Raw genomic sequence first — 13,308 nt, 5'->3', positions numbered from 1 at the left:
ACATATATGAATATATGTATATATACACATGTGTATATGTATACACACATATATGTACATGTGTGTGTATATATATGTACACACAATACTAAGTACAAATGGCAATTAACAGTCCTTGCAAAAATTCATTTTCAGTTGAAGCTATGGCTCCTATGCCTTGGGATGGTTTTAGACTTCAAAACTGAAAAATACTGCTAAAATTTCACTTCCTTAAGACAAAACTTGATTGCTTGTTCAGTTTAGTTTTCAATCTAAAAATGGCAGTAAGGTAAGTATAAAAAAGCAGCCAACTGAGTGTAATTTTTCTCTCCAATTTGGCCAAGCTATTTATTGAAGTTACTGCTAACTAGGCTAGAAAATCTGTGGTGCCTTCCAATGTTTCTTGCCTACCTGACTATCCATGTGCATGTTTCATATTGTGTCAACAGAGCCTGTACCTCGAGGGTCGGCTGCTTGGCAGCCCTAGCTGCCTCTGCAATAACCTTGTGATACAGGCCTTTTCCCTTTTTATTAAAGCATGACTGAAAGTTTTCTAAAAAGGGAGACAGTTGCAAAAGAGCAAGGAAAGATGTTGGAGACCCAAACCATGAAATATGGGCATCCCCTAGAACTAAAAGGCCGTCATCTTTCGAGCTCACAGTTGTAGTAAGAATACAGGCTGGCCATCAGGAAAGCCATATATCTTGTGCTAAACAATGTCCACTACAAATATGGTCCTGCCATCTGGTGTGACTATTTAGAGATGTTTTTGGTGTGACTATTTAGAGATGTTTTTGGAAAAGACTCATTTTCAAGGAATTAGTGAATTTTTTCTCTATCTTCAAGGAGGAAGACGTGAAGGAGGTGGAAGGTTAATGCATACAGCATAGAGGAATATCAAAGCTTTCAGAAGAACTACACTCAGTTGGAGGATTTCAAATCATCTGTGCTATCAATGCTACATACCAAAACACTGGAAAAGTCAGATTTCTTTTGACTTAGGGACACATAAACATAGATGTTGCTTTTGCTGCCCTTTTTGCCCAGTCTCTGTGATTCATTCTGCTCACCAGGCACAAGCACTTCATTTGTGTCCTGAACCTCACTGCTGGCCTCGTCAGGGCATTTTGAGGGACTCTAAATTTTCTGAAGGGGCCTCATCTGCTAAGCAGGTAAAGTTTCGACAAGACTGGAGCTTGAGTGCCATCTTGCCACTCCACATTATCTCCACATCAAGTCCTGTCTTTAGAGTAGGGTCATTTTCTTCATTCCTATACCTTTACGGTTTTAAATAAACCCAGGATGGAAGGGAACCTGAGCTAGAATTGTGATATCGACATGTAAAATGGACTTTTGAATGTGCATTTTTGGATGTAGAGGTTTTATGTTGCTTCTTTTGTGCCTTTTCTTTGGTAATTTTCAATACTTCCTGAGCTTTTGCATGATCCTCTTACTCTGGAGAACTTTTTAAAGTATGTAACTGAGCTTTCAATGTATTTGCCTGAGAAGAAACTTTGACTATTCTGCCTCTGCTGTGAGCAATATTTGAAACCTTAAACACGGTATTTCTTTTCTGGCTTTCATTTTGTTTTTTCCCATCCACTTTATGGTTAGGTTTCAATATTTTGCTCACAGTAGTTATACTTTAATTTCTCCATTTTTAGAAGAGTCACTTGCACTGCAACTTTTTCTAATTTCTTTTTTTCCAACAATAACAACACTATTTTTACATTTGTCACACAGAATTTGCTTGGGTCGTAGTCCAAAACAAAGTGCAGAAATTTGAAATATTCAATCCAACAACAGTATATGAGTTAATATTTCCCCTTAATTTTGTATATCTGTAGTGAATTTTTCTCAATTTCTTTGGTTGGTTTATGTCTTGTATTGAAGAAAACATAAGTATGAAAGGGAACCTCACTCTTTTAATGACTTCCCTTTTTGGGTTGACTCCACCTCCATTATACAGCCTTTCTGGGATTTTTGTGGAAGTGAGATGATTTTTAGAGTTCTTAGTGGTCCTCTTCTTTAGTAGAACATTTCTAGAGAATGATACCAGAAGATTTAGAAATCATAAGACTTTGGAATGGACAAACTCACAATGGCGCCACATGAAAACTCTGGATCTGCTGGTAAAGCTTGTCATTTATTCTACATTTATCTTTTAATGGAGTATAGCATTATTCTGATAGTCAGTGGATCTGATTCAATAGTGATTGTTATCAGGAGAGTAAGGAATGGGAAAAGGGCATTAAGTTTATATGGCAGGACCTCGTATCTGCCATAGATATGTGTGATATGGATTACATTTAGCATCCACTTTGTAAAACTACTAAGGTGAAATTAAGTAAAGAACTGAAATCAACTGAAATGTATTGAGTATAAAAACCATAGTTGTTAGAAAAGTTAGAACATATAGGAATGATTATTAATTGAAAGTTAATTACTTAGAGAAAATTTAGAATAACACTCCTGAGTGTTGAAATCTACTTTGTGATTTAGATAGATGTGTTAAACTCATTTAGAATTTTCACATTTTTTTTCAAGCTTTTTTTATTGAAGTATAACATATCACATGAAAGCACAAACCATATGTGCAAAGTTCAGTGACTTATCCAAAAATGAGTGCTATTGCATGGCTACCACAGCATTTTTATTTTTAAATTAGTGTCAGGTTAGTGTAGGAAGGAGAAATAATAGCTGAGAGTGATAACAGCTGTAAAGTGCATTTTATGCTGTATCTGCAGATGAGGTCCAATATTTGGGTTTTTCCAACATAAACATTGTTACTTTATTCCATCAATGTATTGTTTGGCTGCTATTTAACAGGCACTATTTCAGATACCAGTTAAACTATGGTGAACATGATAGATATAATTCATTCCCTCATGGAATTTACCATCTAACAATGTGGATCAGGTAGCTTGGTGTCAGGAATATCAATAGTTGAATATTGCTCTGTGTCGTCAGAGAAAACTACCCACTTCTAAGTTTCATTAATGCCTTTTCAATTTTCAAGGTTTTAAGCCAGCTCTTGCAATTCTTTTTCTATCTCCAATTCTCTTCTAATTACTCCCCCCAAGGCTGCCTATAAACATGAACATTTTCAAAGCTATTTCACTGAGGCTATATGACCTTGGGTATGAGTTTTTTTCTGTCTGCCTTGCCAGTTAAAAGGAAAGGTTTTCTGCCTTGGTTTGACCTTTGTTAATCTTGAACCTCTGAAATCATTTGCCTTCTCCAAAGTCTCTTTTTTGGGAAGAATATACTTTTGCCTTCTCTCTTATTTTTTCACAGACTTTAGAAAATATTTTGTCCACATGAGTCCTTTCATTATTGCTGTGGTCTCAGTTTTCAGTGCCTGTTTGATTACCAGTTCTCTTGGTGAGTATTTTGTCAAATCTACTTGCAGCCTTAGCCCACTCTGATGAGAATCATTGAAAAGCAAATAATTCTCCTGAAGGCCAAATAGTATCTAAAAACATGCTTTATGGTTTCAAAAGATCAGATATTAAATGCACAAAATAAGAACCTAATCATATGACACATAAAAACTGAATAAAATAATAGTATAGTTTCCCCTAAATAAAATAAACTCCCACAGGAGAAAAAAAAATGCATTTTACTTAAAGATTTGAATTAACATCTAACTAAAAAATGAGGAACAATACAGAGGAAGAGAAACCTTAGAATTATTGAGATAAAAGAGAATTTTGGAAACAAATAAATTCAAATACAAAAATTTACCTTGAAATGTATTGAGAAAGTTCAGATATGTGTATCAGTGCAACCACTGGTTCCTCTGTTAGCTAAAATAATCATTAGATGGTAGCTGAGATATTTGGGAGAGGTATGGGGGAGAGGGAATTTATTTCATGGTAGGAGATAATTAAAACATATCTCCATCTTGACTTCCATTTAAGTAGACACATTTCTGTCAGATTTCAACTAGTATTTTTAAAATGTATGTTATTTTACACATATGTGTGATATAGGTGTAAAATTCCTTATAACTGTTCTTTTCATCCTCACCATCAGCCTTCTTTCTGTTTATCTTGGTATTTTGAAGAAACTTTTGTATCTCATCCTTTTAAAATTTTTTACTGTCTTATTTAAATAGTAAACTCTACATGAAGTTTCTATAAATTGACATTATAAAGAATATCAGCCATAAAATGACATCAAATAATATTGTGTTTACTAGCTTTACTGGTTTATGTCATTGTTTAATTTGAAACCTGTGATATTAATGTTTGTATTTGAATTCCTATGACATAGTGTTAATTCTCCTATTATACTATGGATGGGTCCAGGAATGTTTCTCAAACCTGGCTTTGGAAAATAAATAGGTAGTCTAAAGAATGATAATTCTCTCTTTGCTCTTTGGATACTGACCAATTGCTACTTTTACCCATTGTTTCAGGAGGAACAGACAAGGAGCTGAGACTGGTGGCTGGTGAAAACGAGTGTACTGGGAGAGTGGAGGTGAAAGTCCAGGGAGAGTGGGGAACTGTGTGTAATAATGGCTGGAACATGGAAGAGGTCTCTGTGATTTGTAGGCAGCTAGGATGTCCAACTGTTATCGAAGCCCCTGGATGGAATAATTTCAGTGCAGGCTCTGGACGAATTTGGATGGATCACATTTCTTGTCGAGGGAATGAATCAGCTCTCTGGGACTGCAAACATGATGGATGGGGAAAACATAACTGCACTCACCAACAAGATGCTGGAGTAACCTGCTCAAGTAAGACTTGCATAAGTCAAAGCCTCTACGTGAAATGTTTTGTGGGAAAAAATATGTAGATGGGCTAAAAACAGAAAAGAGCCAGTTTTCTGTAAGTAATCTAGTCTACATGTAAAATTAACCAATCCATTGCTAAAAGACCAGAAAATGCATGACAAAGCTCATATTTTAAAAATATATGAAAAGAGATTCTGAACATTTTAATCAATAAGAAAGTGACTAGTTTCAATTTTATATTCAGTAACCTGACTATAGCCTACTACTCTTACATAAAAAATCATGGTATCTAAGTGACATGCTGCTTTCATGCATTGACCCATAAATCATTAACAATCATTTTGTCCATTAACCTATTGATAATTAACCTATTAAATCAAGAAATAAATATTCTTTGTTGGAGGAAAGATGTTTCACAAAGCATAATTGCTATTTCCAGTATACAATGCTATTCATATCATTTCCATTGTGGTTTTAATTTAAAAAACATTTTATAAGTTTTATCTCAGTTGACCTTACAATAACTCAGAAAGTTATGTGTCAGACCTTTTTTCTGACAAATCTTAAGGTTATTTTTCTGACCCAGTTCAGATTCCTTGGCTCCCCATTTTTCCTCGCTCACTTCATTGATCTTTAAGCAACCCTCTCACCTTCCAGTCTCTCCCTTAGAGACCATCACCTCTATAAGACAGATTTTAGAAAGGACTAATCTCTACTCAGGTATTGTGGTAATACAGGCTAGTATCTAGAAAACTGCTGGACTAAATTTCAGTTCATCCACTCATTAATGTTATTATTTTGAGCAAATTTTTAAAGCTTTCTAAACTTCAGTTTCTCATGACTCAGTGATAGAATACATATAAAGCTACTAGTACATTGTCTGGTATGTAATAGGTGTTAAAAATTTTCCTTATGGCTCACTGCATCTCGTTACCTTGACAACTCAATTCTCTTTATTCTTCCTTCTCTTTCTCTTTCCTTCTCTTTCTCCTTCCTCCCTCCTCTCTGATTCCTCCCCTCCTCCTCCCTTTCTCTTCCTCCTCCTCTCCTCCTCCCTCTTTTTTCTTCTCTTCCCTCCTCCTCCTCCTCTTTCTTCCTCTTCTTTTTGTCTTTTGTTAATCATCATTCAAGGAATATAACTGTATTAATCAATGTTACCCCAATAGACTTAATTAAAAAAAAATTATAACAAATCTTGCCAAGCTCTTAACCGTAATTATGTCTATAGAGTTGACTTTTTAAGCTAAGACACAGTGTAGTACTTTTAATTCTTGTTTTCTATTTTTTTATGCTTAAGGATGGAGTTAATCAAACTTGTTTTTTCACGTTTATACATCTAAAAGTCCAACTGGTATGTAATAATAGGAATGCATAGCCACTCAAATTACTAGTTTCATGAGGTTTCAGAGTCTGCATTTTGGAGACTCTCCACACAGATTAACGCTCAATCCTCAGATCTTCTGCCTCTAGGGGAATTTTTTTATTATCACATGCACGGGGGTAATATACCACAACAGCAAAGAGAATAAACACTGGTGCTCTACTACTTTTTTTTTTTCTATGTACTGGCTCTATTATTTTCTAGGTGTTTGATCCTTGCCAATTATTTAACCTCAGTTTGTTTACCTGGAAAGTAGGAATAGTGGCAATAACACAGATTTCTTAAAGCTGTGAAGACTAAAGAGAGAACATATCTGATACACTTGGAACAGCATATTTTAATTGTGAGCTATTTTTATTATTAATTGTTTATAATCAAAAATCTTGTTACGTGAAGGTCTTTGCCTGGAGTTTAGAACTTTTAAAATTGAATTACTTTTTCAAAGACAGGCTTCTAAACAGTTTTTATTTTTCATGTGTCCCAAAATTTCATCCCAAATCTCCTTTTCTCAGGTATCTTTGTCCTCATAGAAAATTTAAAGTATAGTATACAAAGAAAATTTTCTTTATGAAAAAGCTTTTCTTTGCTAAAAATGGTATCAGACACTTCGGGGATAAAAAAAAAATTTTTTTTTATTTAAACAGGAAATTGGTAAGAAATAAATTATTTTGATTGATTTTTGTCCTCAATTGCTAATAGTTTGGTATACCACAGGGTGCTCTTGCAAAATATTATGCATGATTATACATTTTATTTTTCTTTTTTGCATTTTCTAATTTCAAATTCAACTTTAGACAATTAGACATGCTCTGAGCTGTTTGTAATAAAGATTAAAATAAAGATTTTAAATGTTCAATAAATGACCAGTTAATCATTTTTACTACTTTGTTGTTTGAACCAGTTTTACTTTTTCTAGTTTTTTAAGTTACTAATTTGAGTTAATTTTATCTATTTCTATATAAGAGAGTGTTTGTTCTCTCCTCGTAAAAGAATGAAAAAAAAACGGAAAGTAAATTTAATCTGTAAAACATTTTCTTTGGTAACTAGATAAAAGTCTTATTAACTTGTTTTTAAAAGATTAAAATTCTTCAATATGTGAAGATGGGCAGTATGCAAAATGAGGCACCATTTTAAGGACATAGTGAAATCCCAAGTGTCCCGAGGAATCTTATTTTCTAAAATTCCTTCTGAATGAATATCACTTTGAACTCTGGTCTTTTCTCTGCTCTAGATGGATCCAATTTGGAGATGAGGCTGATGAATGGAGGAAACCGATGTCTAGGAAGAATAGAGATCAAATTCCAAGGACAGTGGGGAACAGTGTGTGATGATAACTTCAAAATGGATCACGCTTCTGTGGTTTGCAAACAACTTGAATGTGGAAGTGCTGTCAGTTTCTCTGGTTCAGCAAATTTTGGAGAAGGTTCTGGACCAATCTGGTTTGATGATCTTGTATGCAATGGAAATGAGTCAGCTCTCTGGAATTGCAAACACGAAGGATGGGGAAAGCATAATTGCGATCATGCCGAGGATGCCGGAGTGATTTGCTTAGGTAAGAACTGGTCTGGGTTTGTTCTATTCTCCAAGAGAAGATCGGAAAAAAAAAAAAAAAAAAAGCAGTGGGGATAAGAGTCCTAAGAGGCTGAATTCTTAAATGTATTAAGAAGTCTGCTTCTTTTGCCATTTTATCATTACCTAATTTCAGGTTCCAGTTCTGATACCTGTGGAGTTTTTACAGTAACTGAAATTAGGAGTAATAGATTAGGGAGGAGGAATGAACAGTGAAATTGAAATCCAAGTAATGAGGATAGAAGGAGGTGTTCAGAGAATAGTCCAATCCCCCCCCCAAAAAAAAAAAACAAGAAAAGAAAAGAAAAAGAAAAAGAAAATAAGAAATAGCTTAATTAGTAAATTTTGCTTTCTGAATGAATTTTAAAAGCAAATCACCTTATCATGCTTTTCCTACAATAGTGTCCCTTTAGCCACACATTAACTCACCCCTTTCCAAACTATTAGTTCAAGTTCACCAAATCAAATGATTAATACAAAATTGTTTTTTTCCTATTAAAACCTCATTTATGCTACTGCTGTGGTAAGAGCAGGCACTGTGTCTATCTAGAGGGCTGGTGGGGCTGGGAGAATGAGGAAAAGGATTAAGAAAGTATAAATTAGTAGTTGATATATGGTGATGGTGATGGGGATGGAGAGCACGGCATAGGGAATGCAGTTAGCATTAATGTAACGGCAAAGTGGAAAGCCAGAGGAGAGAAAGAGCAATAGGGGGATTGTTTTGTTCTATACTTGATCAGGGGACATGAGTAATGGATTTGTATGCTCAGGGATGGCATTCTCTTTTCACTTGAGTTCCTAGTTTGAAAAAGACCTCGTATGTCTTGAACCCTATGGCACATTTATGATTAGAGTAAAAATGTCCCTGTATTAACCGAGAATCTTTTTTTCTTTCTTTCTTTTTGGGGGAAAATGAAGGAAACTCAATTCAAACTAAATTTAAACTAAGAAAATACTGACTCAGAAAACTGTGAAATTCAGGAAGTACATGAATGAATTCAAGCACTTAAGCAATGTCATCAGATTTCTTGCTCTTTTTTTATTTCTTGAATTGCTTTTTTCCTTGTTAAACAATATAACCATCTGTAGTCTGAACCACAAAGAATGAGATTGCTATAGAAAATAAGAATTTTATTAGCTGAAGAAAATGAAAGGATTTGGGGTAGAAAAAAACACAGTATGTATCTTCCATTTTCCTTTCCCCATCAAAATGTTTCTAGGTCCTCAATCAGCACATTTCTTCTCAATGTGTTTTATACATGCTGAGGAGTCATAATAAACATTATTATGGCAACAAAAATTAAAACTGCGAGAGGAAAAAACAATTTACTTATTACAGGATATTACTCAGAATCAAGTTCTGTTCTTTGAGGACTATTGATTGGGAAAAGGTGAGAGCAATAAGGGTGAGGTCCCTTTACTCTTTGCTTTGTTTTTAAACTAAGGAAATAGTCACAAAGAGGCCAGGCACATAATACCAATAAGATAATATAAGTAAGAAATACAATCAGAGATAAAAGTGAGTGTTGAGTATTGAGGCAAACTAGAGTATGTGGGTACCAGCTAAATATAGGCAAATATATATATATGAGGCAACCCTTGGTTGACCTCACAGATTGCAAGGACCTTGTCAGCTTACAATCCCTTATTTTTTATTTTTTATGCCTACCGCACCTGGTCTTCTTAGGTGGTCTCCCATCTAAGTACTAACTAGGCCAGACCCTACTTAACTTGCAAATATATATATTTAACAAAAAAACAATTCCAACAAAACTCAGTGGTGGTCAAACGAACATATCACTAGATAAAATTCAGCCCCTGGATTTCTTGTTAGGGATTCTTCCTGTAGTGCATGCTCTCTATTCTGAAAAGTCCTGTCTTCTTGCCTGATCCACTCCTTCTTCCATCTTTAATAATTTTCATTAGTAGTATATCATTGTTTGCTCTGCCTCTACCGTATCTCTCATTTTTCCTAATTCCTCTCAGATATAGCTATTTGCAGTTCCTTTATTCTTGTTTCTTTTTGTAAATTTATTTTTCAATTATAGTTGGCATACGATATTATGTTAGTTTCAGGTGTACAATGTAGTGATTAGATATTTATACAACTTATGAAGTGATCGCCCCAATAAGTCTAGTACCCATCTGACACCATACATAGTTATTACAATATTATTGACTATATTCCCTATGCTATACTTTACATCTCCATGACTGTTTTTAAAACTGCCAATTTGTACTTCTTAATTCCTTTTACCATTTTCACCCAGCTCCCAAGCCAGCTCCTATGCCCACTTCCATGTGGTGACCATTAGTTTGTTCTCTGTATCTATGAATTTGTTTGTTTTGTTCTTTGGTTTATTTTGATTTTTAGATTCCACTTATAAATGAAATCATATGGTATTTGCCTTCCTATATCTGACTTATTCATTTAGCATAATAACCTCTAGGTCTATCCATGTTTTCACAAATGGTGAGATTTCATTCTGTTTTGTTGTTGTTGTTGTTGTTGTTGTTGTTGTTGTTGTCATTGTTGTTTTGCCAAGTAACATTGTATATATGTATCACATCTTCTTTACCTATTCATCTGTTGATGGACACTTAGGTTGCATCCATATCTTAGCTATTGTAAATAGTGAACATAGAGGTACATTTATCTTTTCAAATTAGTGTTTTGGACTTTTTGGACTTTTTGGACTTTTTGGAATTGCTGGGTCATGTGGTAGTTCTACTTTAATTTTTTTGAGGAACCTCCTGTGTCTGCACCAATCTGCAATCCCACCAGCAGTGCATGAGGATTCCCTTTTCTCCTCATCCTCATCAACACTTATTGTTTGTTGATTTATTGATGATAGCCATTCTGACAGGTGTGAGGTGATATCTCATTTTAATTTGGTTTTAATTTGTATTTCTCTAATTATTATAGTTAAGCATCTTTTCAAATTATATACCTTTTACTTAGCCTCCATGTTTTTGTGCGTTTTTCAGTTTTCTTCTTACAGCCGATTTCTAGTTTCATACTCTTGTGATCAGAAAAGATGTTTGATATGACTTCAATCTTCTTCAATTTATTGAGACCGTTTTGTGGCCTAACATGTGGTCTATCTTGGAAAAGGTTTCATGTGCTTTTGAAAAGAATGTATATCCAAACAATATAAATTAAATCCATCTGGTCTAATGTGTCATTTAGGCCACGTTTCCTTGTTCATTTTCTGTCTGGAGGATCTATCCATTGATGTTAATTAGGTGTTAAATTTCTTACTATTATTGTATTACTATCGATCTCCCTTTATGTGGTACAGTCTCCCAGGTCACCTGAGCTGGGTGCTCCAGAGATGTCCTCTATGTGAGTTGTTTGTGCTCTCCTATTATAATTGAGCATCAACTGCTGATGGCTTGTCTGTGGGTGGGGTTGACTCTCAAATTGACTGGCTAGAGGACTGGCGATGACTCTATTAAATGAGCTGTTGTTCAGGAGCTTACCTCACAGAGTAGGAGTCACTTCAACAGGGCTCTGGTGCCAACCGACTTGGCCCTTCAAATGTGTCTTTTGTGGAGCTGGTTGTGTTGTGCTCTGGTGTAGTCTAAAGCCATCCAGTGGGCATATTGGTTCCGGAGTCTTTTTGTGGGGCCTCTGGTGTAAGCCAAGTTCATCCACTGTTTGTGTCTTTCTTGGGGCCTCTTGGTAGAAACTATAAAGTGATCCGTAGTTGTTTGCCACTTTTGATGGGCTTGGGGGCACTTGGGGGAGGCTACACTGTGAACAGAGGCCAGCTGCCACTTGTTCTGGGCTTGTAGCTACTTAGTTAAAGCCACATTGTAGGCCAAGACTGGCCACAATGCATATTGAGATTGGCCGTCGCTTCTGCTAGACGTTTGGGCCATTTTGTAAGCTCTACAAGGCATGTTGAGGCCAGCTGCTGCTTATTTGGGGGTTTTGGACCTTTGATAGATTTTGCCAAAGTCTACGGTGAAAGCTGAAGCAGGCCACTTTTGTGGGGAGCCACTGGAAGGAGCTCAGTTCCAGGGAGTGAGTTTGGTGAAAGGGGCACAGGGAATCACCAGGATGGGGCAAATGATGTTAGGCATGTTAATGAAGAGCACAGATTTAATACCCACCTACACCTACCCACTGGGTGGGAGGGGGCTAAACAAAGGAACAATGGCATCTGCCAACACTTCCATCCCCAGAGAGAGTTGCCCAAAGCCAGCCCTCACCCTTAAGTTAGTCAGTTTAGTTTCTCCTGTTTGTCCCTGAAGCTTTTCAAGCTGCTACCCCTTCACTGGAGTTTAGAGCAAGTGAGATTGTGAGTCTGTGCATGGGTACTTTAAGACCTACTGTGCCTCAGTTTCTAGCAGTCCATTTTCTTTCTCAGACACAATCCCCACTGTGTTTCACAGCCAGATGTTATGGGAAGTCCTCTTCCTTGCACTTATGCTTCAAGATGGGGAGTCCAGAGTGGGGCTTGGACCCCTCACTATTCAAGGGGGACCTCCTAAGCTGATGTATCTCTCTTATTTCTTAATCACCAGACCATTGATGTGGGACCTACCCATTCTGCATCTTCAACCCTCCTACCACTCTCAACGTGACTTCTTTATATCCTTACTCATAAGAATTCTGTTCAGATAGTCTTTAGATGTTTCTCAATGGTGGTTATTCTCGAATTCAGTTGTAATTTTGATGGGAGGAAGCAAGCACAGAGTTTGCCTACTCTCTCATCTTGACTGGAAGTCTCTTGTTGTTTCTTTATTACTGACTCGTTTTGTGTCCCTTTTACAGATGGAGCAGATCTGAGCCTGAGACTGGCAGATGGAGTCAATCAATGTTCAGGAAGAGTAGAAGTGAAATTCCAAGGAGAATGGGGGACAGTGTGTGATGATGGCTGGGATAGTAATGATGCTGCTGTAGTATGTAAGCAACTGGGATGCCCAACTGCCGTCACTGCTATTGGTCGAGTTAATGCCAGTGAGGGAACAGGAAACATTTGGCTTGACAATGTTTCCTGTCATGGACATGAATCTGCTGTCTGGAAGTGCATACACCGGGAATGGGGAAAGCATTATTGCAATCATAAGGAAGATGCTGGTGTGACGTGTTCTGGTAAGTTAAAACAAAAATAGAGAAGAAAAGAGCTGTGTTCTGTAAGAGTAAGAGTAAGTATGAGATGCAAGAAATATAATTTCCTGTTGGAAATTCTTTTACAGTTGTGAGAAATCTTTAATACACTCTTTATTTGACTAGTTTAGAGGGTTGTCTGACTCTTTTCTGTAATAATTATTCAGACTGCCTGGAGCTCTGAGACACAAAATGTTATAGCTCTTTTTTTAATAACTGACTTGCTCATATTTTTCTCCCATTGACAATATTGATTAACCCTTGAAATTATAATCCCATTTTTAACCAAAATTATGATCAATACTGGCTGTTAAAAGAGCCATAATTTCCAGTGTCTCATTATCTTGGAAGGATCAAGATAAAAACACATATATATCTTTTGGGAGCTAACCTCCATATGTATCTATGGCCTAAGTTTATGTTTCTTTTACAGATGGATCAGATCTGGAACTGAGACTTAAAGGTGGAGGCAGCCATTGTGCTGGGACAGTGGAGGTGGAAATTCAGAAACTAGTAGGG

The 13,308-nt window shown here is 36.1% G+C and overlaps 1 protein-coding gene across 1 annotated transcript in view; it reads left to right on the top strand.

The window, feature by feature from the left end:
- The first annotated feature begins 2,011 nt into the window (after window positions 1-2,011).
- The window catches only part of CD163 (CD163 molecule), a 24,271-nt gene continuing 12,974 nt past the window's right edge, over window positions 2,012-13,308 (top strand). The window contains exons 1-6 of the mRNA XM_015591457.1: window positions 2,012-2,111; window positions 3,277-3,363; window positions 4,403-4,723; window positions 7,333-7,653; window positions 12,454-12,774; window positions 13,223-13,307. Of these exons, the coding sequence (XP_015446943.1) occupies window positions 2,066-2,111; window positions 3,277-3,363; window positions 4,403-4,723; window positions 7,333-7,653; window positions 12,454-12,774; window positions 13,223-13,307 (1,181 nt within the window). The 5' untranslated portion in view covers window positions 2,012-2,065. The remainder of the gene's footprint in view (window positions 2,112-3,276; window positions 3,364-4,402; window positions 4,724-7,332; window positions 7,654-12,453; window positions 12,775-13,222; window position 13,308) is intronic.

The sequence above is a fragment of the Pteropus alecto genome, unplaced genomic scaffold (genome assembly GCF_000325575.1).
Source record: "Pteropus alecto unplaced genomic scaffold, ASM32557v1 scaffold94, whole genome shotgun sequence".
Classification (NCBI taxonomy): Eukaryota; Metazoa; Chordata; class Mammalia; order Chiroptera; family Pteropodidae; genus Pteropus; species Pteropus alecto.
This window is presented reverse-complemented; position numbering and strand designations above follow the sequence as displayed.